Here is a 23,170-nt window from a genome sequence, read left to right on the forward strand (position 1 = left end):
CAAATTGCCCATAGTGGGCACCTTTGCGAGATATGGAGCTGCATCACTGGACATCAGGGGAGGGAAGCATTGGGAGGCTATGGGGAGGAGTAGACGGGAAGTTTTGGGCACTTTGAACAGGAAAACCCACCTATTTCGTCACTTGCGAACCGTTTTCCAAAAGAACAAAACTGCTTTTTCTGAAGACTGCATTCGCACACAAATTACACACAGGTATGTTATCAATGCTAATCCAACGTTCTGAGGGCCATATCCTCAGGATAGGTCATCATTATCTTTTTTTAATGGGGTTATCCAATGAAATGTATTATTATTAGGGGTGCACCGAAATTCCGGCGGCCGAAAATATCGGCCGAAAATGGGCCTAATCCATTTCGGCCGATATTGGTACATATCGGCAGAAAATATGGGGTTTTAATGCTTGCCGTTTTACATCGCAAGCTGCGATGTAGGAGCGAGCGGGGACTCGGGGAGGGACTGGGAGGAGGATCTGGGGGCTGGCAATAGCGGCAGGGCGGTGCAGTCAGTGTAGTATAGCCCCGCCGGTATACTAATATAAGATGTCATATTCATTTATTGGTTATTAAACATGCCCCCTCAGTCCTATTACTACCTTACATCCTAATCGCTTCTGTAGAATTCAGGCAGGCCAGGCGGGCGGCAGCGTAACTCTCGTCATGTGCCTGAATGAAGCCGGCGGCGCAGGCAAGTGACGTCAGTGAGAGACGCGCCGGCCGCCCGGCTTGAGCTGCCTGAATTCTACAGAAGCGATTAGGATGTAAGGTAGTAATAGGACTGAGGGGGCATGTTTAATAACCAATAAATGAATATAATATCTTATATTTGTAGCGGGGGGGGGGGGGGGAGGCGGGGGCAATCTGTGGATGGCACAGTTATGGGCTGGGGGGGTCTGTGGATGGCACAGTTATGGGCTGGGGGGGTCTGCGGATGGCACTGTTATGGGCTGGGGGGGGGGTCTGCGGATGGCACTGTTATGGGCTGGGGGGGGGGTCTGTGGATGGCACTGTTATGGGCTGGGGGGTCTGTGGATGGCACTGTTATGGGCTGGGGGGGGTCTGTGGATGGCACATATATAACAGTTCCACCCACAGATCCCCCAGCCCATAACAGTGCCATCCGCAGATTCCCTCCTGTAACAGTGCCAGCCACAGATCCCCCCCATAACAGTGTCCGTCATCCACAGATCCCCCCCATAACAGTGTCCGTCATCCACAGATCCCCCCCATAACAGTGTCCGTCATCCACAGATCCCCCCCATAACAGTGTCCGTCATCCACAGATCCCCCCCATAACAGTGTCCGTCATCCACAGATCCCCCCATAACAGTGTCCGTCATCCACAGATCCCCCCCATAACAGTGTCCGTCATCCACAGATCCCCCCCATAACAGTGTCCGTCATCCACAGATCCCCCCCATAACAGTGTCCGTCATCCACAGATCCCCCCATAACAGTGTCCGTCATCCACAGATCCCCCCCATAACAGTGTCCGTCATCCACAGATCCCCCCCATAACAGTGTCCGTCATCCACAGATCCCCCCCATAACAGTGTCCGTCATCCACAGATCCCCCCCATAACAGTGTCCGTCATCCACAGATCCCCCCCATAACAGTGTCCGTCATCCACAGATCCCCCCCATAACAGTGTCCGTCATCCCCAGATCCCCCCCATAACAGTGTCCGTCATCCACAGATCCCCCCCATAACAGTGTCCGTCATCCACAGATCCCCCCCATAACAGTGTCCGTCATCCACAGATCCCCCCCATAACAGTGTCCGTCATCCACAGATCCCCCCCATAACAGTGTCCGTCATCCACAGATCCCCCCCATAACAGTGTCCGTCATCCACAGATCCCCCCCATAACAGTGTCCGTCATCCACAGATCCCCCCCATAACAGTGTCCGTCATCCACAGACCCCCCCCATAACAGTGTCCGTCATCCACAGATCCCCCCCATAACAGTGTCCGTCATCCACAGATCCCCCCATAACAGTGTCCGTCATCCACAGATCCCCCCCATAACAGTGTCCGTCATCCACAGATCCCCCCCATAACAGTGTCCGTCATCCACAGATCCCCCCCATAACAGTGTCCGTCATCCACAGATCCCCCCCATAACAGTGTCCGTCATCCACAGATCCCCCCATAACAGTGTCCGTCATCCACAGATCCCCCCCATAACAGTGTCCGTCATCCACAGATCCCCCCCATAACAGTGTCCGTCATCCACAGATCCCCCCATAACAGTGTCCGTCATCCACAGATCCCCCCCATAACAGTGTCCGTCATCCACAGATCCCCCCCATAACAGTGTCCGTCATCCACAGATCCCCCCCATAACAGTGACCGTCATCCACAGATCCCCCCATAACAGTGTCCGTCATCCACAGAACCCCCCCCCATTATGTTATATAATATGATTTATTAAATTCATGAAAAAGAATTATTAATAAAATCATTAAAAAAAAAAGTATTTTAAAAGTATTTGGGCAAAAAGGCAGTTTCGGTTTTCGGTCAAGGGCACCCTGAATTTTCGGTTTCGGACCAGAATTTTCATTTCGGTGCACCCCTTATTATGCATGTGAAATATAATTATAATATACATGCAATAAAAATGTTGTTCACTTTCCATATACAGGTCCTTCTAAAAAAAATTGCAAATTGTGATAAAGTTCATTATTTTCTGTAATGTACTGATAAACATTAGACTTTCATATATTTTAGATTCATTACACACAACTGAAGTAGTTCAAGCCTTTTCTTGTTTTAATATTGATGATTTTGGCATACAGCTCATGAAAACCCAAAATTCCTATCTCAAAAAATTTGCATATCATGAAAAGGTTCTCTAAACGAGCTATTAACCTAATCATCTGAATCAACTAATTAACTCTAAACACCTGCAAAAGATTTCTGAGGCTATTAAAAACTCCCAGCCTGGTTCATTACTCAAAACCGCAATCATGGGTAAGACTGCCGATCTGACTGCTGTCCAGAAGGCCATCATTGACACCCTCAAGCAAGAGGGTAAGACACAGAAAGAAATTTCTGAACGAATAGGCTGTTCCCAGAGTGCTGTATCAAGGCACCTCAGTGGGAAGTCTGAAGGAAAAAGTGTGGCAGAAAACGCTGCACAACGAGAAGAGGTGACCGGACCCTGAGGAAGATTGTGGAGAAGGACCGATTCCAGACCTTGGGGACCTGCGGAAGCAGTAGACTGAGTCTGGAGTAGAAACATCCAGAGCCACCGTGTACAGGCGTGTGCAGGAAATGGGCTACAGGTGCCGCATTCCCCAGGTCAAGCCACTTTTGAACCAGAAACAGCGGCAGAAGCGCCTGACCTGGGCTACAGAGAAGCAGCACTGGACTGTTGCTCAGTGGTCCAAAGTACTTTTTTCGGATGAAACCAAATTTTGCATGTCATTCGGAAAGCAAGGTGCCAGAGTCTGGAGGAAGACTGGGGAGAGGGAAATGCCAAAATGCCTGAAGTCCAGTGTCAAGTACCCACAGTCAGTGATGGTCCACTGTGTTTTATAAAGGGCAGGGTCAATGCAGCTAGCTATCAGGAGATTTTGGAGCACTTCATGCTTCCATCTGCTGAAAAGCTTTATGAAGATGAAGATTTCATTTTTCAGCACGACCTGGCACCTGCTCACTGTGCCAAAACCACTGGTAAATGGTTTACTGACCATGGTATTACTGTGCTCAATTGGCCTGCCAACTCTCCTGACCTGAACCCCATAGAGAATCTGTGGGATATTGAGAAGAGAAAGCTGAGAGACGCAAGACCCAACACTCTGGATGAGCTTAAGGCCGCTATCGAAGCATCCTGGGCCCCCATAACACCTCAGCAGTGCCACAGGCTGATTGCCTCCATGCCACACCGCATTGAAGCAGTCATTTCTGCAAAAGGATTCCCGACCAAGTATTGAGTGCATAACTGAACTTAATTATTTGAAGGTTGACTTTTTTTGTATTAAAAACACTTTTCTTTTATTGGTCGGATGAAATATGCTAATTTTTTGAGATAGGAATTTTGAGTTTTCATGAGCTGTATGCCAAAATCATCAATATTAAAACAAGAAAAGGCTTGAACTACTTCAGTTGTGTGTAATGAATCTAAAATATATGAAAGTCTAATGTTTATCAGTACATTACAGAAAATAATGAACTTTATCACAATATGCTAATTTTTTGAGAAGGACCTGTACATTACATTTTCCTCTCTAGTAGCGCCCCCTGCTGTCGATTATGCTGACCCCCTTCCTGGATTCAGACATAGACTAACATACTCAGTATCTTCACCTCATAGAGAAGTAGGTGAAGTGGTTCAGAAACTTCATTCATTCATCCCCACTTCTAAATTCATAGAAATTTACAGCTATATCTCTAGGAAATAGTGGGGACATTATATAGCATACGTATCACTGGGTCTATATGTAACACAAGACTATTTTCTATGTAGAATCTGACTACACAGGGTTTGTTTGTTGTCTGTTACCATGGAGATTAATAAGAATCCACAGGATTCATAAGCATAAAAAATTTAGAAAATATGAGTCAAGACAATTTGCAAATTTGTCCAATTTTTCCTTTTAAAATGCATTGGAACAATCAAAAAATCCTTTAATTCCGCATTTCTGCATAATGTAGACTTTTTTAGGCCAAGCAGCATCTATTTTGAATATATTTTTGAACATCTGAGAAAGTGAGTGCCCCCAAAAATTATATCCTCAATATAATTGACCAACAGGAGTAAATTAAAAAAAATAAAAAATTCTGTCCAGCAGCCAATATTTTTCCACTCAAAAGGGAAAAAACCCACAAAAACAGTAAACCAGCTACTAATATATTTACAAATCAAACCATACAAATCCGACTTCATAAATAACACTTTGAACGGCCGTGTCCTTCATTGAGACGGGTGAGAGAGCAGTTCATCAATGTCCATCCTAAGGTTGGTAGTAGACAGGCGCAGGGCTTGTAGCAGCATTCTGCTTGAAATGTTATTCCTGTATTTGGATTTTATGTGATTTAAGTCAGAAAAAGACTTCTCGCAGATATAGGTGCTGCCAAACATGGAGGCAAGCTTCAGTCCCAGATCTCGTAGATTGGGGAAGCGTTTCTTATCAAGGAGTTTAAAGAAGGGCACCCCCACCTCTGCTCTGGAGGCAAGGTAAAGGTCCGCCTGTAATTCGGATAACTCCAACCTGTAATGTACGTCGGCGTTACTAATATCGACAGAGAGGGGGTCACTGAATAATCGGAAACTCGAGTTTAGCTCACTAAGCTCGTGATACCTTCTGTTAAAGTTTTCAATAAGCGTCTCAATCTTTGGGATAAATCTGTTGAAGTCCAAGATGGTACCGCTTTCGTTGACTTCATGGAAGAGTTCATTGCAGCACTCAAAATTGGTCAGCTCGTTCTGCAACAGATTTAACTTCAGCAACATGAGTTTGGTCCTAAACGCAGAGATGTGCTTAGAGAGCTGACAGACGCTCTGATCCTTCTCCTTCAGACTTTGGTTCAAAGAGTTTAAGGTCAGTGTTATGTCTGTCAAGAAGGCGAGAGAACAGAGGAAGTCAACATCACAGAGACGTTCCTCTAGGAAAGGGTCAGATTTTAATTCTGTCAGAAAGAGGTAAATTTCTTTTCGGAGACGGAAAAACTTACAGAGATAATTCCCTTCATTTAACCAACGAACATGTCTATTCTGAGGTAAATCGCAGCTGGCGGCTTCCAGCTCCTCCAAAAGGGCTTTAAACCTCCTGCGGGTTACACCACATTTCTTGTCTCTTATCATAGTAGTAATTTTTATCACAACCTCCATTATATCGGACATTTTTAACAAGGTTCCCACCATTCCTTCCTCGTGAACAATGCAATGGAACGTCAAACATCCAATGCCATCTTGTTTTAACAAGCCGGCAAGACCAGAGTTCTTCATGACGGTGGACTTGGCACCATCAATGACGCTTACACATCTATCGAAGCCACCATGTTCAGCCAAGGCCATCTTCACTTCCTCATAAACATCTTGGTCTTTCACGGCACCTTGCAATGGCATGAGATGTAATAATTCTTCTGATATGTTGAAGTCTTCATCCACCGTACGGATACAGACTATAAGCTGGTTGCTACCAGTGATATCAGTTTTCTCATCTACGACAATGGAAAAATAAGAGCAGTTCTTCACAGCTTCGTTTACTTTTTGACTGACGTACTGATCCATGACTGAAATGCGGCGGGCGACGGTCTGATGGGAGAGAGACACAGACTCAAAGCACTTGGCCATTTCCTCGCTGCCAAAGGCACGAGCCATTTTGACGGCACACTCTTTGATAAACGCTCCATCGCTGAAGGCTTTTTTCCTTTTTACAATTTCTTCGCAGATGAGGAACGATGCCTTTATGGCTGCTTTTTCTGTATTCATGGTTGGCATAGACACTGGAGACTGGCTCTTCAGTTTGGTTTTCAAGTCATTGATCACTGCTAGCCTTAAGTCGCCAGTATATTTGGAGAACTGTAATTCATGTTGAGAGACGTAATGTCTTTTGACATTGTATTCCTTGCAGACCGCTAATATCTGAAGACATACCAAGCACTGGGGTTTGTTTTTGGACTTCACAAACAAGTAATCCATTTCCCAGCGTTGCTTAAATGATCGATTCTCACCGTCGACCTTCCTCTCTCGGGGGGTGCTCAATTTTGGAGAGAAGTCAGTAGGAGAAACCTGAAAAATAGAATACATGAAAGTCACACCTTAACCACCTCAGCCCCCAGTGCTTAAACACCCTGAAAGACCAGGCCACTTTTTACACTTCTGACCTACACTACTTTCACCATTTATTGCTCGGTCATGCAACTTACCACCCAAATGAATTTTACCTCCTTTTCTTCTCACTAATAGAGCTTTCATTTGGTGGTATTTCATTGCTGCTGACATTTTTACTTTTTTTGTTATTAATCGAAATTTAACGATTTTTTTGCAAAAAAATGACATTTTTCACTTTCAGTTGTAAAATTTTGCAAAAAAAATGACATCCATATATAAATTTTGCTCTAAATTTATTGTTCTACATGTCTTTGATAAAAAAAAAATGTTTGGGTAAAAAAAAAATGGTTTGGGTAAAAGTTATAGCGTTTACAAACTATGGTACAAAAATGTGAATTTCCGCTTTTTGAAGCAGCTCTGACTTTCTGAGCACCTGTCATGTTTCCTGAGGTTCTACAATGCCCAGACAGTAGAAAAACCCCACAAATGACCCCATTTCGGAAAGTACACACCCTAAGGTATTCGCTGATGGGCATAGTGAGTTCATAGAACTTTTTATTTTTTGTCACAAGTTAGCGGAAAATGATGATTTTTTTTTTTTTTTTTTTCTTACAAAGTCTCATATTCCACTAACTTGTGACAAAAAATAAAAACTTCCATGAACTCACTATGCCCATCACGAAATACCTTGGGGTCTCTTCTTTCCAAAATGGGGTCACTTGTGGGGTAGTTATACTGCCCTGGCATTCTAGGGGCCCAAATGTGTGGTAAGGAGTTTGAAATCAAATTCTGTAAAAACTGACCAGTGAAATCCGAAAGGTGCTCTTTGGAATGTGGGCCCCTTTGCCCACCTAGGCTGCAAAAAAGTGTCACACATCTGGTATCTCCGTATTCAGTAGAAGTTGGGGAATGTGTTTTGGGGTGTCATTTTACATATACCCATGCTGGGTGAGATAAATATCTTGGTCAAATGCCAACTTTGTATAAAAAAAATGGGAAAAGTTGTCTTTTGCCAAGATATTTCTCTCACCCAGCATGGGTATATGTAAAAAGACACCCCAAAACACATTCCCCAACTTCTCCTGAATACGGAGATACCAGATGTGTGACACTTTTTTGCAGCCTAGGTGGGCAAAGGGGCCCATATTCCAAAGAGCACCTTTCGGATTTCACAGGTCATTTTTTACAGAATTTGATTTCAAACTCCTTACCACACATTTGGGCCCCTAGAATGCCAGGGCAGTATAACTACCCCACAAGTGACCCCATTTTGGAAAGAAGAGACCCCAAGGTATTCGCTGATGGGCATAGTGAGTTCATGGAAGTTTTTATTTTTTGTCACAAGTTAGTGGAATATGAGACTTTGTATGAAAGAAAAAAAAAAAATAAAATCATCATTTTCCACTAACTTGTGACAAAAAATAAAAAATTCTAGGAACTCGCCATGCCCCTCACGGAATACCTTGGGGTGTCTTCTTTCCAAAATGGGGTCACTTGTGGGGTAGTTATACTGCCCTGGCATTTTCCAGGGGCCCTAATGTGTGGTAAGTAGGTAAATGACCAGTGAAATCCAAAAGGTGCTCTTTGGAATATGGGCCCCTTTGCCCACCTAGGCTGCAAAAAAGTGCCACACATGTGGTATCTCCGTACTCAGGAGAAGTTGGGGAATGTGTTTTGGGGTGTCTTTTTACATATACCCATGCTGGGTGAGAGAAATATCTTGGCAAAAGACAACTTTTCCCATTTTTTTATACAAAGTTGGCATTTGACCAAGATATTTATCTCACCCAGCATGGGTATATGTAAAATGACACCCCAAAACACATTCCCCACCTTCTCCTGAGTACGGAGATACCAGATGTGTGACACTTTTTTGCAGCCTAGGTGGGCAAAGGGGCCCATATTCCAAAGAGCACCTTTCGGATTTCACTCGTCATTTTTTACAGAATTTGATTTCAAACTCCTTACCACACATTTGGGCCCCTAAAATACCAGGGCATTATACCTACCCCACAAGTGACCCCATTTTGGAAAGAATAGACCCCAAGGTATTCGCTGATGGGCATAGTGAGTTCATGGAAGTTTTTATTTTTTGTCACAAGTTAGTGGAATATGAGACTTTGTATGAAAGAAAAAAAAAATATAAAATCATCATTTTCCACTAACTTGTGACAAAAAATAAAAAATTCTAGGAACTCGCCATGCCCCTCACGGAATACCTTGGGGTGTCTTCTTTCCAAAATGGGGTCACTTGTGGGGTAGTTATACTGCCCTGGCATTTTCCAGGGGCCCTAATGTGTGGTAAGTAGGTAAATGACCAGTGAAATCCGAAAGGTGCTCTTTGGAATATGGGCCCCTTTGCCCACCTAGGCTGCAAAAAAGTGTCACACATGTGGTATCTCCGTACTCGGGAGAAGTTGGGGAATGTGTTTTGGGGTGTCTTTTTACATATACCCATGCTGGGTGAGAGAAATATCTTGGCAAAAGACAACTTTTCCCATTTTTTTATACAAAGTTGGCATTTGACCAAGATATTTATCTCACCCAGCATGGGTATATGTAAAATGACACCCCAAAACACATTCCCCAACTTCTCCTGAGTACGGCGATACCAGATGTGTGACACTTTTTTGCAGCCTAGATGCGCAAAGGGGCCCAAATTCCTTTTAGGAGGGCATTTTTAGACATTTGGATACCAGACTTCTTCTCACGCTTTGGGGCCCCTAGAATGCCAGGGCAGTATAAATACCCCACATGTGACCCCATTTTGGAAAGAAGACACCCCAAGGTATTCAATGAGGGGCATGGCGAGTTCATAGAATTTTTTTTTTTTTGGCACAAGTTAGCGGAAATTGATATTTTTTATTTTTTTCTCACAAAGTCTCCCGTTCCGCTAACTTGGGACAAAAATTTCAATCTTTCATGGACTCAATATGCCCCTCACGGAATACCTGGGGGTGTCTTCTTTCCGAAATGGGGTCACATGTGGGGTATTTATACTGCCCTGGCATTCTAGGGGCCCTAAAGCGTGAGAAGAAGTCTGGAATATAAATGTCTAAAAAAATTTACGCATTTGGATTCCGTGAGGGGTATGGTGAGTTCATGTGAGATTTAATTTTTTGTCACAAGTTAGTGGAATATGAGACTTTGTAAGAAAAAAAAATAATAATTCCGCTAACTTGGGCCAAAAAAATGTCTGAATGGAGCCTTACAGGGGGGTGATCAATGACAGGGGGGTGATCAATGACAGGGGGGGTGATCAGGGAGTCTATATGGGGTGATAACCACAGTCATTGATCACGCCCGTGTAAGGCTTCATTCAGACGTCCGGATGCGTTTTGCGGATCCGATCCATCTATCAGTGGATCCGTAAAAATCATGCGGACGTCTGAATGGAGCTTTACAGGGGGGTAATCAATGACAGGGGGGTGATCAATGACAGGGGGGTGATCAGGGAGTCTATATGGGGTGATAACCACAGTCATTGATCATGCCCCTGTAAGGCTTCATTCAGACGTCCGGATGCGTTTTGCGGATCCGATCCATCTATCAGTGGATCCGTAAAAATCATGCGGACATCTGAATGGAGCTTTACAGGGGGTTGATCAATGACAGGGGGGTAATCAATGACAGGGGGGTGATCAGGGAGTCTATATGGGGTGATCAGGGGTGATTAGGGGTGATCAGGGGCTAATAAGGGGTTAATAAGTGACGGGGGGGGGGGGGTGTAGTGTAGTGTAGTGGTGCTTGGTGGGACTTTACTGAGCTACCTGTGTCCTCTGGTGGTCGATCCAAACAAATGGGACCACCAGAGGACCAGGTAGCAGGTATATTAGACGCTGTTATCAAAACAGCGTCTAATATACCTGTTAGGGGTTAAAAAAAACACATCTCCAGCCTGCCAGCGAACGATCGCCGCTGGCAGGCTGGAGATCAACTCTCTTACCTTCCGTTCCTGTGAGCGCGCGCGCCTGTGTGCGCGCGTTCACAGGAAATCTCGCGTCTCGCGAGAGGACGCGCCGGCGCGTCCAGGAGGAATGAATCAACCACCTCCAGGATGCGTCTGTGCGTACAGCGGTCCGGAGGTGGTTAAAGTGAAGACGACATAAACGTATCTCGCTCTGCCGTATCAACACATATTCTGTTCTGACGGGTCACTGAAGGGTGGGAAAGTGGGGCATAGTTTTGCTGGGTTATGTCTCATCCATGAATCATAGGACATACAGTGGATATAAAAAGTCTACACACCCCTGTTAAAATGTCAGGTTTCTGTGATGTAAAAAAAAAATGAGACAAAGATAAATCATTTCAGAACTTTTTCCACCTTTAATGTGACATATAAACTGTACAACTCATTTGAAAAACAAACTGAAATCTTTTAGGTGGAGGGAAGAAAGCAAAAAAAATATATAAAAAAATAATGTGGTTGCATAAGTGTATAACTGGGGATGTAGCTGTGTTCAGAATTAAGCAATCACATTTAAAATCCTGTTAAATAGGAGTCAGCATACACCTGCCATCATTTAAAGGGCCTCTGATTAACCCCAAATAAAGTTCAGCTGCTCTTGTTGGTCTTTCCTGAAATTTTCTTAGTCGCATCCCACAGCAAAAGCCATGGTCCACAGAGAGCTTCCAAAGCATCAGAGGGATCTCATTGTTAGAAGGTATCAGTCAGGAGAAGGGTAAAAAAGAATTTCCAAGGCATTAGATATACCATGGAACACAGTGAAGACAGTCATCATCAAGTGGAGACAATATGGCACAACAGTGACATTACCAAGAACTGGACGTCCCTCCAAAACTGATGAAAAGACGAGAAGAAAACTGGTCTGGGAGGCGACCAAGAGGCCTACAGCAACATTAAAGGAGCTGCAGGAATATCTGGCAAGTACTGGCTGTGTGGTACATGTGACAACAATCTCCCGTATTCTTCATATGTCTGGGCTATGGGGTAGAGTGGCAAGACAAAAGCCTTTTCTTACGAAGAAAAACATCCAAGCCAGGCTACATTTTGCAAAAACACATCGGAAGTCTCCCAAAAGCATGTGGGAAAAGGTGTTATGGTCTGATGAAACCAAGGTTGAACTTTTTGGCCATAATTCCAAAAGATATGTTTGGCCCAAAAACAACACTGCGCGTCACCAAAAGAACACCGTACCCACAGTGAAGCATGGTGGTGGCAGCATCATGCCAAGGGGCTGTTTTTCTTCAGCTGGAACTGGGGCCTTAGGCTACTTTCACACCTGCGTTCAGGTGTCCGCTCGTGAGCTCCGTTTGAAGGGGCTCACGAGCGGTCCTGAACGCAGCCGTCCAGCCCTGATGCATTCTCAATGGAGGCGGATCCACTGAGAATGCATCCGCCTGCCAGCGCTCAGCCTCCGCTCCGCTCAGTGAGCGGACACCTGAACGCTGCTTGCAGCGTTCGGGTGCCCGCCTGGCCGTGCGGAGGCGAGCGGATCCGTCCAGACTTATAATGGAAGTCAATGGGGACGGATCCGTTTGAAGATGACACAGTATGGCTCAATTTTCAAACGGATCCGTCCCCCATTGACTTTCAATGTAAAGTCAAAACGGATCCGTTTGCATTATCATGAACAAAAAAAAAAATTTTTTTTTTTTTTGTTCATGGTAATGCAAAACTGATCCGTTCTGAACGGATGCAAGCGTTTGCATTATAGGAGCGGATCCGTCTGTGCAGATACCAGACGGATCCGCTCCTAACGCAAGTGTGAAAGTAGCCTTAGTTAAGCTAGAGGGAATTATGAACAGTTCCAAATACCAGTCAATATTGGCACAAAACCTTCAGGCTTCTGCTAGAAAGCTGAACATGAAGAGGAACTTCATCTTTCAGCATGACAACGACCCAAAGCATACATCCAAATCAACCAAGGAATGGCTTCACCAGAAGAAGATTAAAGTTTTGGAATGACCCAGCCAGAGCCCAGACCTGAATCCGATTGAAAATCTGTGGGGTGATCTGAAGAGGGCTGTGCCCAGGAGATGCCCTCACAATCTGACAGATTTGGAGTGTTTTTGCCAAGAAGAGTGGGCAAATCTTGCCAAGTCAAAATTTGCCATGCTGATAGACTCATACCCAAAACGACTGAGTGCTGTAATAAAATCAAAAGGTGCTTCAACAAAGTATTAGTATAAGGGTGTGCACACTTATGCAACCATATTATTTTATTTGTATATTATTATTTCCCTCTATCTAAAAGATTTCAGTTTGTTTTTCAATTGAGTTGTACAGTTTATAGGTCACATTAAAGGTGGAAAAAGTTCTGAAATGATTTATCTTTGTCTCATTCTTTTACATCACAGAAACCTGTAGACTTTTTATATCCACTGTAGATCTTAGGCCTCATGTACACAAACAAGTGCCGCCCATTTTGTGCATTACTGCACAGGTACCATATGTGTGGCTGCCGCAACGGATCCAAACCCATTCAACTTGAAGCATGTTTTTTTTTGTGGTGCAGAGGCACATTGAGAAACCTTCCGGATTGCAGACCCATTTAAGTGAATGGGTCCGTATCTGTGATATGGCGTGCACATGTCTAGTGCCCGTATAGCTATGGCAGTCCTTGTGTCTGTCTTAAAGGGGTGTCAGCTCTGAACCCGGACATATCCCCATATTCACCCCTCCGGCCCCTGTGATATTTGCATCAGAGCATTACATGCTCCGATGCTCTCCCTTGCCCTGCTCTGTATCGCGAAGGGCAAGGTCTTGTTTGTTTACTTTGGCACACTGCCAGGCGGAGGCTTCTGCCCAGCAGTGTATTCGTTGAGGTCACCGGCTCCGATAGGCCGGCTTTAGCGCTGCCCTAGCCGTTTTACAGGCTAGGGCAGCACTAAAGCATCCCCATTAGTGCCAGTGACATCACCGGGATCACTGCTAGAAGGAAGCCTCCGCCTAGCAGTTCCTATGGAGAGCCTGGTACATCACTGGAACGCCATAAAATGCCTTTGCCCTGCGCGATTCAGAATAGGGCAAAGGAGAGCATTGGAGCAAGAAATGCTCCGATGCTCATATTACAGGGGCTGCCTGGGTCAAAACGTGAGTATGTCCTGGTTCAGCTCTGAACCAGGACAATCCCTTTAAAAACGACTCCAGCCCCTGACTGGACAAGCTAAATAGTAATAATTATCCTTATTTATAGAGCGCCACCATATTCCGCAGCGCTGTACAATTCAGAGGGTTCATGTACAAATCAAAATACATCACAGAATCACAGGGTAATAACTAAAACACTGCTCGCAAGAGCTAACAATCTATGAAGGAAAAGGGGGGGGGGGTTTGTTTTCAAAGTGATCCAGCCTCACCATTTACACCAGTTTCACCATTAGTACACTCACTCCAGTCCTGGCACGCACCTGCCCAACTTCCGAACACGGCATGCAGCCGGCCATACAACCAAATAATTGTCGCACGGCCGGTTAAAAAAATAAATAAAATGACTTGCAACAATTTTTAACTAAAATACTCGGAAGTCCCTTAAAGGGGTTATCCAAACCCTATAATGACCCCCCATACAGATTATACACCTTGCTCCTGATCCTTGCATGTCCGCCGCTGCATCTCACCCTTTGGCCTCATGCACGCAACCGTTCCGTTTTTTGCGGTCCGCAAAAAAACGGAAGCCGCCCCTGTGCCTTGCGCAATTTGCGGAACAGACAAGAATAGGACATGTTCTATTTTTTTCCGCGGGGCTACGGAATGGAGCAACGGATGCGGACAGCACACGGAGTGCTGTCTGCATCTTTTGCGGCCCCATTGAAGTGAATGGGTCCGCATCCGAGCTGCAAAAAACGGGGCGGCTCGGATGCGGACCCAAACAACGGCCGTGTGCACGAGGCCTTTTTGTGCGGATGAAAACATCCGGCGATCGGGGGGTGGGGTTCAGCCAATAGCAGGGTGCGATGAGGACGAGCCACCCTAGCATCGCGGGAGACACTAGATTGTAAGCTCTTGCGAGCAGGGCCCTCGCTCCTAGTGTTTTCGTTATTACTCTGTAACATCTTTTGATTGGTACATAAACCTTCTGAATTTTAAAGCGCTGTGGAATATGGTGGCGCTATAATAGGAGGTGCCCGGGCATTGGGGGTGTCATAGGGTGTTATAGGGGTTAAATGACCCCCCCCAAAGTATATTAGATACAGATCCCGAAAATATAAAATGAAGGTATCTGTTTATTATTATTTTTTTCTGGGGGGAGGCGGTAAACATGCATCTTGAACAGCCCCCAGCAATACAACATTATTAGGATACACATCATTGCATTTCCCTATGCAGTAATATTACCCCTCTCCTGTCAGTGCATGCAAAATGCATCCCTAAGGAACTGCTTACCACACAGGACTCCATGGCTGCAGGAGCGTCTACGCGGGAAGGCTCCATGATCCCGCACACAGTACAGGAAGTGCGGCCACTGCGGGGAGATTGGCGAGGTCCAGCCAGTGCCCACAGGCTACTTGGACCTCCTAGTCCCTAGATGTCGCTGTCGCGTTCTATCAGGACCCCAGCGGACAGGAAAGTTTTACTATCCCCGGGGTATGGATAAACTGCGGACCTCCATGTCTATAGGTGGCGCTGTTGAGTCCGTAAGCTATTCTGTTCCCAGCCGCACACCGTAGAGCTGGTAAGGTTTTACGGCGTTCGCTTGGACCTCCGAACCTGTAGGTGGCGCTGCGTTTTCGCATCAGGAAGTGTAACCCCCCCCTCCTCCTCTTTCCCAGCGCTGTGTTGAGCGCTGGAAAGCAGGACACGGCGAGGAAATGGCCAGCAAAGTGATGTAAGTACCGGTGCTCGGTGATAGCGGCCGGGGCGGGAGGATTCTCGGGCTTCTCTCTTCCTTGCGGTGTCCCCCCCCCCCACTCTGACGTGTCAGGTCCTCTCGTGGATCAAACTTAATCTGGTTCCTGCCGGGGGTGACCTTAGAACAAAGAGTGAGCGGCTCTCCAGCTGTACGGGAGTTACAGGTCCTAGGGCCGTCTGCTGCCCCCATACCACAGCTGAGGGGGCACGGCACTACAAGTCTCAGCATGCCCTGCAACTTGGAATCAGTACGATGAGCAAGTGCAGGGAGAACTGCAAGTTCCAGCATGCCCCCTGCCCCTGTCTACTCTGATTGGCTTTAGTATTATTATTATTATTACACTTCTCTCCTGTTTATTTTTATTTTATTTATTTATTTTTTATCTTCAATTTTATTTTTGTTTATTTGTTTTCATTATTTAGTTCCAGTGAGGCCATCCTTGTTACCTTAGGAAAGATTGTGATTTTCTTCTCACTTTTGAAGGTGACCGTGGGACTGAATTCCATTGGTCGGCTTTTTAATTTTCTTTAATTTATTAAATTATTCTTTCTTTGATTTTTATTTTTTTCAATGTAATTTATCTTCACACGTCTGTGACCATATGGTCAGTGTTTCATCCCTGAAGATGTCGTGTTTTTTTATATTTATTTATTTATTTATTTTTTTCTCACTGGGGATATTTTGTCAAAAATGGTGTAAAGTAGAACTGGCTTAGTTGCCCATAGCAACCAATTCGATTTCACCTTTTCAGTTTTCACAGCTTCTTTGGAAAATGAAAGGTGGAATCTGATTGGTTGCTAAGGGCGACTAACCCAGTTTTCCTTTATACCAGTTTTGATAAATCCCCCACACTTCGTGTCATCCGTATTCCACAGACAGTGCTAGGCTCAAAACTGGTTTCCAGAGCATCTCCTACCAGTGGTCCATGAGATCCCAGACCAGCCGTGGATGGGATCCATGTTATATCAGTGGTTTTCACAGACCCATGGACGATAACGTGCGTGAGGGATCCATAATCTCGGACACAATAAGGCGTGCTTCTGTGATGTCACAGCGGACCTACGATCAGTAAAAAAAAAAGCCACTGACGTGTGAATACCCTCATTAAAATCAATGGGTACGTGAGCGGTCCGTAGCATGTGACCGTGATGTAGTGACATGTGCAAGAGCCCTTAATAGGGTTTTCCGACATTTTACTACAGTATCTGATAGGTGGGGGTCCAACACCTGGGACCCCCTTCGATTGGCTGTTTGAGAAGTTACGCCGTTCGCAGTAGCCCCGCAGCCCTTTCTCTGATCACCAAGCACAGTGTCGTCCATTTGATAGTGGCTTGGTATCTCAGCTCAGCCTCATTTGCTTTAATGGGGTGCCTTCTCAAATAGCTGATCGGCAGGGGTCCCTGGTGTCGGACCCCCACCGATCAGATACTGATGACCTGTCCTGAGGTTAGGTCATCAGTAGAAAAGTCTCAGAAAATCACTTTAAGGCTCCATTCACACGTCCGCATGTGTTCCGCAATATCGGGAACGGGTCCGGACCCGTTCATTCTCAATGGGGCAGAACAGGATGCGGAGAGCCCACTATGTGCTCTCCGCATCCGCATTTCCGGAGCGCTTGTATCATCTCGGACATTGGGGTCATATCCTAGCGATAGATCCCCAATGTCTGATGGGTGCGGGTCCCACCTCTTTAGAACGGAGCCTGCAAAGTTAAGGAGAGCACACTGTGCATGCGCCCTCCATTCATTTCTATGGGAGTGCCAAAAATAGCTGAGCTGTGCGCTTGTCTATTTTCAGAAGTCCCATTGAAATGAATGGGAGTTGGCCGCGCATGCGCCTTTCTTAACTTTGCGGGTTCCATTCTTAAGATAGGTGGGACTTCCTGACTCTCCTCTGACAGATGGCGCGGAGATGAGGATCTGGGGCGAAATTAATGTTTTTGCTCTATCCTTTAGTTCTCCTGGGAGACGAGCTGCCTCCAGAACTGTCTGGCAGTGAGTTTCTCCACTCTCCCTGTCAAATACTGAGCAGAAGGTCTATGGGGAAGCCGGAAGGGAGTTGGGAGAGGTAGATGGTCGTTCAGGTTAATGATAATCCCTTGCTGCAATTCTCTCTGGCATTGCACAGAACCATGAATCGATTTGCATAAAATTGCAGCAGAAATCCAGTGGTTTAGGCCGGCAGGACTGCAGCAAAAGCCACAATATGTGAACCCCTGCTGGACCATAGGGAGGAGCAGCCTGTGATTATCCAGCTTCCATCGAACTACATATGGCAGGGCCATCTGCTGCTGTCAGATCGGAGCTGCCAGGTCATATATAGCCCAGTAATTTATATATTGCCTGATCTGCTACACATACGATCTGGATATATGTTCCCCCAGGACTATGTTGACACATGGCGAAAATTTCAGCAGTGGATTTACTTGCAAAATCTATAGTAAAAATCTGCTAGTGCTGCATGTGAATTTGCTTGAGGATCTCTACACGGATTCCCTGCTTATTTTGCCCCACTGCAGTGCAAATCATGAAATCCGCAGTGAAAATCTGTGGCTTTTCTGCACGAGAATGAGCGTGACTTGAGTTTTTTTTGCACATATTTTATGCTAAATAAGGATATATTTTTTTCTTAAATGAAACACATCCACTGCACTACAAATCCCAGAAGGCCCATTTACATGCAGTGATTGTTGGTACCTTTCTTGGTGTTGGATCATAGCAGTTTGGTAAAAAAGGCTCCCGACTTAAAAGGGTTTCTGAGATTTTTATACTGATGACCTAACCTGTGGTTAGGTCATCAATATCTGATCGGTGGGGGTCTGACACCCTGGACCCCCCGCCGATCAGCTGCTTTGAGAAGGCAGTGGCGCTCCTGTGATCACTGCTTCCTTCTCGCAGCTCACCAAGCACAGCGCCGTACATTATATAGCTGTTGTGCTTGGTATCGTGCTCAGCTCCCTTCACTTGAATAGGGCTGAGCTGCTGCTAGGCCTCGTGACCGATGAACATGACGTTACTGGCCTAGGAATAGCTGTGTAAAGGCCGTGGCGCTCACCGGAGCGCCGGTGCCTTCTCATATAGCTGATCGGCAGCGGTCCCGGGTGTCGGACCTCCACTGATCAGATACTAATGACCTATCCTGAGGATGGGTCATTGGTATCAAAATCTCAGAAAACCCCTTTAATAGTTTCTGGCAGTAATCTTAGATTGGTAGTGGGACATCTACATAGTGGATACAAGCCATATCTCAGGAGATTACCCTGCTGCATCAAGAAATTCCACCTTCTATAGAAAAGAATCCCCACTGGTGCATATAGTTAGTTCCACCCTCTGACTCCTGCAGGGAATATGACCACTGGTACCCAGGGACAGAAGAGGAAATGTGGGGTAAGTGCATCCGAGATGGAAGGATCTCACAAACCAAGTAGCCAATCAGTCCGCTAATGGCACCATTTCTTCTGTTGACGTCTATGAAAGTTCATGCTTTGAGAACATGGCAAATCATGGGAGTAGTAGTAGCGCTGTAGCTTTGAACCAATAACACTGGCTTTTTTTTTTTTTTTGTGTGTAATGATGGGAACTTTAACCCCTTAAGGACACATGACGTACCGGTACGGCATGTTTCCCGAGTCCTTAAGGACACATGACGTACCGGTACGTCATGTGTTGTTCTGATCACCGGCGGGCGGTGATCGGAGCAAGGTGCCTGCTCAAATCATTGAGCAGGCACCTCGGCTAAATGCGCGGGGGGGGTCCCGTGACCCCCCCGTGTCGGCGATCGCAGCAAACCGCAGGTCAATTCAGACCTGCGGTTTGCTGCGCTTTCTGCAGTTTCTGATCCCCACGGTCCCTGACCGCGGGATCAGAAACTTTAATATGCCGAAAATATAGATTTTTCACATCCCCTGCACCCCTGAATGATTTTATGCCGGCGGGTGGTGCAGGTGGGGGGGGGGGGGGGGGTGCTCCTCTTGAATATTCATTGGCGTCCAGTGGTTATACCAGAGTGTCATTGCTGACACTCTGGTATAAACAGCTGACATCTGTGCTGTGATGTCAGCCGTACGGACCGCTGTATGGAAAAGGTTAAGTCAAGGAGCTTCCTCCCTCTCCCATCAGGGGGCTGCTGTGCCTTTGCAGCCCCCAGACAGGATGGGGTCACAGAGGGAGGGAGGGAGGGAGCCCCCCTCCTTCCCCTTCCCCGTCTGCTCAGTTGTGGCAGACGGGGAAGGTTCCCATGGCAACAGGACTCCTTCTCAGGCATCCTGCTGTCCATGGTGCTGAACAGATCTGTGCTAAAGGCATAGATCTGTTCAGACAAAGTGTAAGTAAAATACAGTGCAATACACTATATAGTGTACTGTACTGTATTATACAGACATCAGACCCACAGTGAAAAAAGTAAAGATAAAAAAAAACACATTTATCACTGAATAAAAAAATTAATAAATACACTACACATATTAGGTATCGCCGCGTCCGTAACGACCTGATCTATAAAACGGTCATGTTACTTTCCCTGCACGGTGAACGCCAAAAAAAATATAAAAACTATGAGGAAATTGAAATTTTGCCCACCTTACTTCCCAAAAAAGGTAATAAAAGTGATCAAAAAAGTCGCATGTATGCCAAAATAGTACCAATCAAACCGTCATCTCATCCCGCAAAAATCATACCCTACCCAAGATAATCGCCCAAAAACTGAAAAAACTATGGCTCTTAGACTATGGAGACACTAAAACATTATTTTTTTTGTTTCAAAAATGAAATTGTGTAAAACTTACATAAATGAAAAAATTGTATACATATTAGGTATCGCCGCGTCCGTATCGACCGACTCTATAAAAATATCACATGACCTAACCCCTCAGATGACCACCGTAAAAAAATAAAAACGGTGTAAAAAAAGCCAGTTTTTTGTCATCTTACGTCACAAAAAGTGTAATAGCAAGTGATCAAAAAAAGTCATATGCACCCCAAAATAGTGCCAATCAAACCGTCATCTCATCCCACAAAAAATGAGACCCTACTTAAGATAATCGCCCAAAAACTGAAAAAAACTATGGCTCTCAGAAAATAGAGACACTAAAACATGATTTTTTTTTTTTGTTTCAAAAATGAAATCATTGTGTAAAACTTACATAAATAAAAAAATTGTATACATATTAGGTATCGCCGCGTCCGTGACAACCTCCTCTATAAATATACCACATGATCTAACCTGTCAGATGAATGTTGTAAATAAAAAAAATAAAAAACGGTGCCAAAAAAGCTATTTCTTGTTACCTTGCCTCACGAAAAGTGTAATATAGAGCAACCAAAAATCATATGTACCCTAAACTAGTACCAACAAAACTGCCACCCTATCCCGTAGTTTCTAAAATGGGGTCAATTTTTTGGAGTTTCTACTCTAGGGGTTCATCAGGGGGGCTTCAAATGGGACATGGTGTCAAAAAAAGCAGTCCAGCAAAATCTGCCTCCCAAAAACCGTATGGCATTCCTTTCCTTCTGCGCCCTGCCGTGTGCCCGTACAGCAGTTTACGACCACATATGGGGTGTTTCTGTAAACTACAGAATCGGGGACATAAATAATGAGTTTTGTTTGGCTGTTAACCCTTGCTTTGTAACTGGAAAAAAAATATTAAAATGGAAAATCTGCCAAAAAAGTAAAATTTTGAAATTGTATCTCTATTTTCCATGAAATCTTGTGGAACACTTAAAGGGTTAACAAAGTTTGTAAAATCAGTTTTGAATACCTTTAGGGGTGTAGTTTCTTAGATGGGGTCACTGTTTTGGAGTTTCTACTCTAGGGGTGCATCAGGGGGGCTTCAAATGGGACATGGTGTAAATAAACCAGTCCAGCAAAATCTGCCTTCCAAAAACCATACGGCGCACCTTTCCTTGTGCGCCAGTACAGTAGTTTACGGCCACATATGGGGTGTTTTTGCAAACTACAGAATCGAGGCAATAAATATAGCATTTTGTTTGGCTGATAACCCTTGCTTTGTTACTGGAAAAAATGTATTAAAATGGAAAATTTGCCCAAAAAATCAAAATTCTGAAATTTTATCATCATTTGCCATTAACTCTTGTGGAACACCTAAAGGGTGAACGACGTTTGTAAAATCAGTTTTGAATACCTTGAGGGGTGTAGTTTCTAGAATGGGGTCATTTTTGGGTGGTTTCTATTATGTAAGCCTCACAAAGTGACTTCAGACCTGAACTGGTCCCTAAAAAGTGGGTTTTTGAACATTTCTGAAAAATTTCAAGATTTGCTTCTAAACTTTTAAGCCTTGTAACATCCCCCAAAAATGAAATATCATTCCCAAATTGATCCAAACAGGAAGTAGACATATGGGGAATGTAAAGTAATAGCTATATTTGTAGGTATTACTATGTATTATAGAAGTAGAGAAATTGAAACTTGGAAATTTGCAATTTTTTACAAATTTTAGGTAAATTTGGTATTTTTTTTTTTTTTTATAAATAAAAATGATTTTTTTTTTACTTCATTTTACCAGTGTCATGAAGTACAATATGTGACGAAAAAAACAATCTCAGAATGGCCTGAATAAGTCAAAGTGTTTTTAAAGTTATCACCACTTAAAGTGACACTGGTCAGATTTGCAAAAAATGGCCAAGTCCTTAAAGGGAGTCTGTCACCAGATTGTGACCTTATAGACCACTTGCATAGCGCTCTAGCATAGCAGTCTATGATTCTAATGGTACCTTTGATGTTTGCTTGTGAAGTTCCCCCAAGGCACAAACTGACTTTTATTCATATGTAAATTAGGGCTCGCAAGTGCCCAGGGCGGCGTTCACCTCGTTGGAGCCCAGGCTGTTCTGCTTCTTTTCGTCATATCCCCGCCCCAGCCTCTTCCCGCCCCGCTCTTCCTTTGCGTCCTCCTTCTCTGCAGCGAGATCCCGCGCCTGCGCTATCCATTGCTTGGCCGGGGCATGCGCACTGCGATGCCCATTGTGGGCACGGCATCGCAGTAGCTACTACGCATGCGCCGGCCAACGGCGAGAAACAGCGGCGAGGAGGCGGACCAGAGACACCCACAATGGGCATCGCAGTGCGCATGCCCCGGCCAAGCAATGGATGGCGCGGGATCTCGCTGCAGAGAAGGAGGACGCAAAGGAAGAGCGGGGCGGGCAGAGGAAGAGGCTGGGGCGGGGATATGACGAAAAGAAGCAGAACAGCCAGGGCTCCAACGAGGTGAGCGCCGCCCTGGGCACTTGCGAGCCCTAATTTACATATGAATAAAAGTCAGTTTTTGCCTTGGGGGAACTTCACAAGCAAACATCAAAGGTACCATTAGAATCATAGATCTGTAGAAAACAACCCAATTCAACTTGCCTGATCCTTTATTTTGCCGCTGACACCTGCCGTTGGTGGAGAGGCAGGGCCACCAATACACATTAGGTGATGATGAGTAGAGTAAAAAAAAAAAAAGAATTTTTGGGCTTGACTCCTGGGACCCCCAGCAATCCTAAGAATGGGGCTCCCCGGGTCCCCCCTCCTGAAATGAGCAGTCCACTGCTGCATTCACTTC

The 23,170-nt window shown here is 45.2% G+C and overlaps 2 protein-coding genes across 3 annotated transcripts in view; one reads left to right on the forward strand and one right to left on the reverse strand.

Annotated features, from left to right (window-relative positions):
• Nucleotides 1–4,740: 4,740 nt before the first annotated feature.
• LOC120980380 (general transcription factor II-I repeat domain-containing protein 2B-like) lies at nt 4,741–15,311 on the reverse strand. Its single transcript, XM_040409447.1, has 2 exons — nt 15,150–15,311; nt 4,741–6,757 (listed from the first exon to the last, which is right to left on the reverse strand). The coding sequence occupies exons 1-2, from the start codon at nt 15,195–15,197 to the stop codon at nt 4,937–4,939; spliced, it is 1,869 nt and encodes a 622-aa protein (XP_040265381.1). The 5' UTR covers nt 15,198–15,311; the 3' UTR covers nt 4,741–4,936.
• A 155-nt stretch (nt 15,312–15,466) lies between these two features.
• MRPL23 (mitochondrial ribosomal protein L23) overlaps nt 15,467–23,170 on the forward strand; it is a 35,809-nt gene continuing 28,105 nt past the window's right edge. The window contains exon 1 of one of the 2 annotated variants that reach the window (XM_040409449.1): nt 15,467–15,591. In XM_040409449.1, the coding sequence (XP_040265383.1) occupies nt 15,575–15,591 (17 nt within the window). In that variant the 5' untranslated portion in view covers nt 15,467–15,574. The remainder of the gene's footprint in view (nt 15,592–23,170) is intronic. The other variant, XR_005774519.1, reaches the window with a different exon arrangement.

The sequence above is a fragment of the Bufo bufo genome, chromosome 10 (genome assembly GCF_905171765.1).
Source record: "Bufo bufo chromosome 10, aBufBuf1.1, whole genome shotgun sequence".
In the NCBI taxonomy this organism is placed as follows: Eukaryota; Metazoa; Chordata; class Amphibia; order Anura; family Bufonidae; genus Bufo; species Bufo bufo.

What these genes read in the sequence shown, in the direction of transcription:
- LOC120980380 (XM_040409447.1), bottom strand. Translation starts at nt 15,197, where the DNA reads ATGGAGCCTTCCCGCGTAGACGCTCCTGCAGCCATGGAGTCCTGTGTG. An exon ending in CAGCCATGGAGTCCTGTGTG is followed by an intron (nt 6,758 to 15,149) that starts GTAAGCAGTTCC and finishes TCTATTTTTCAG; the next exon opens with GTTTCTCCTACTGACTTCTC.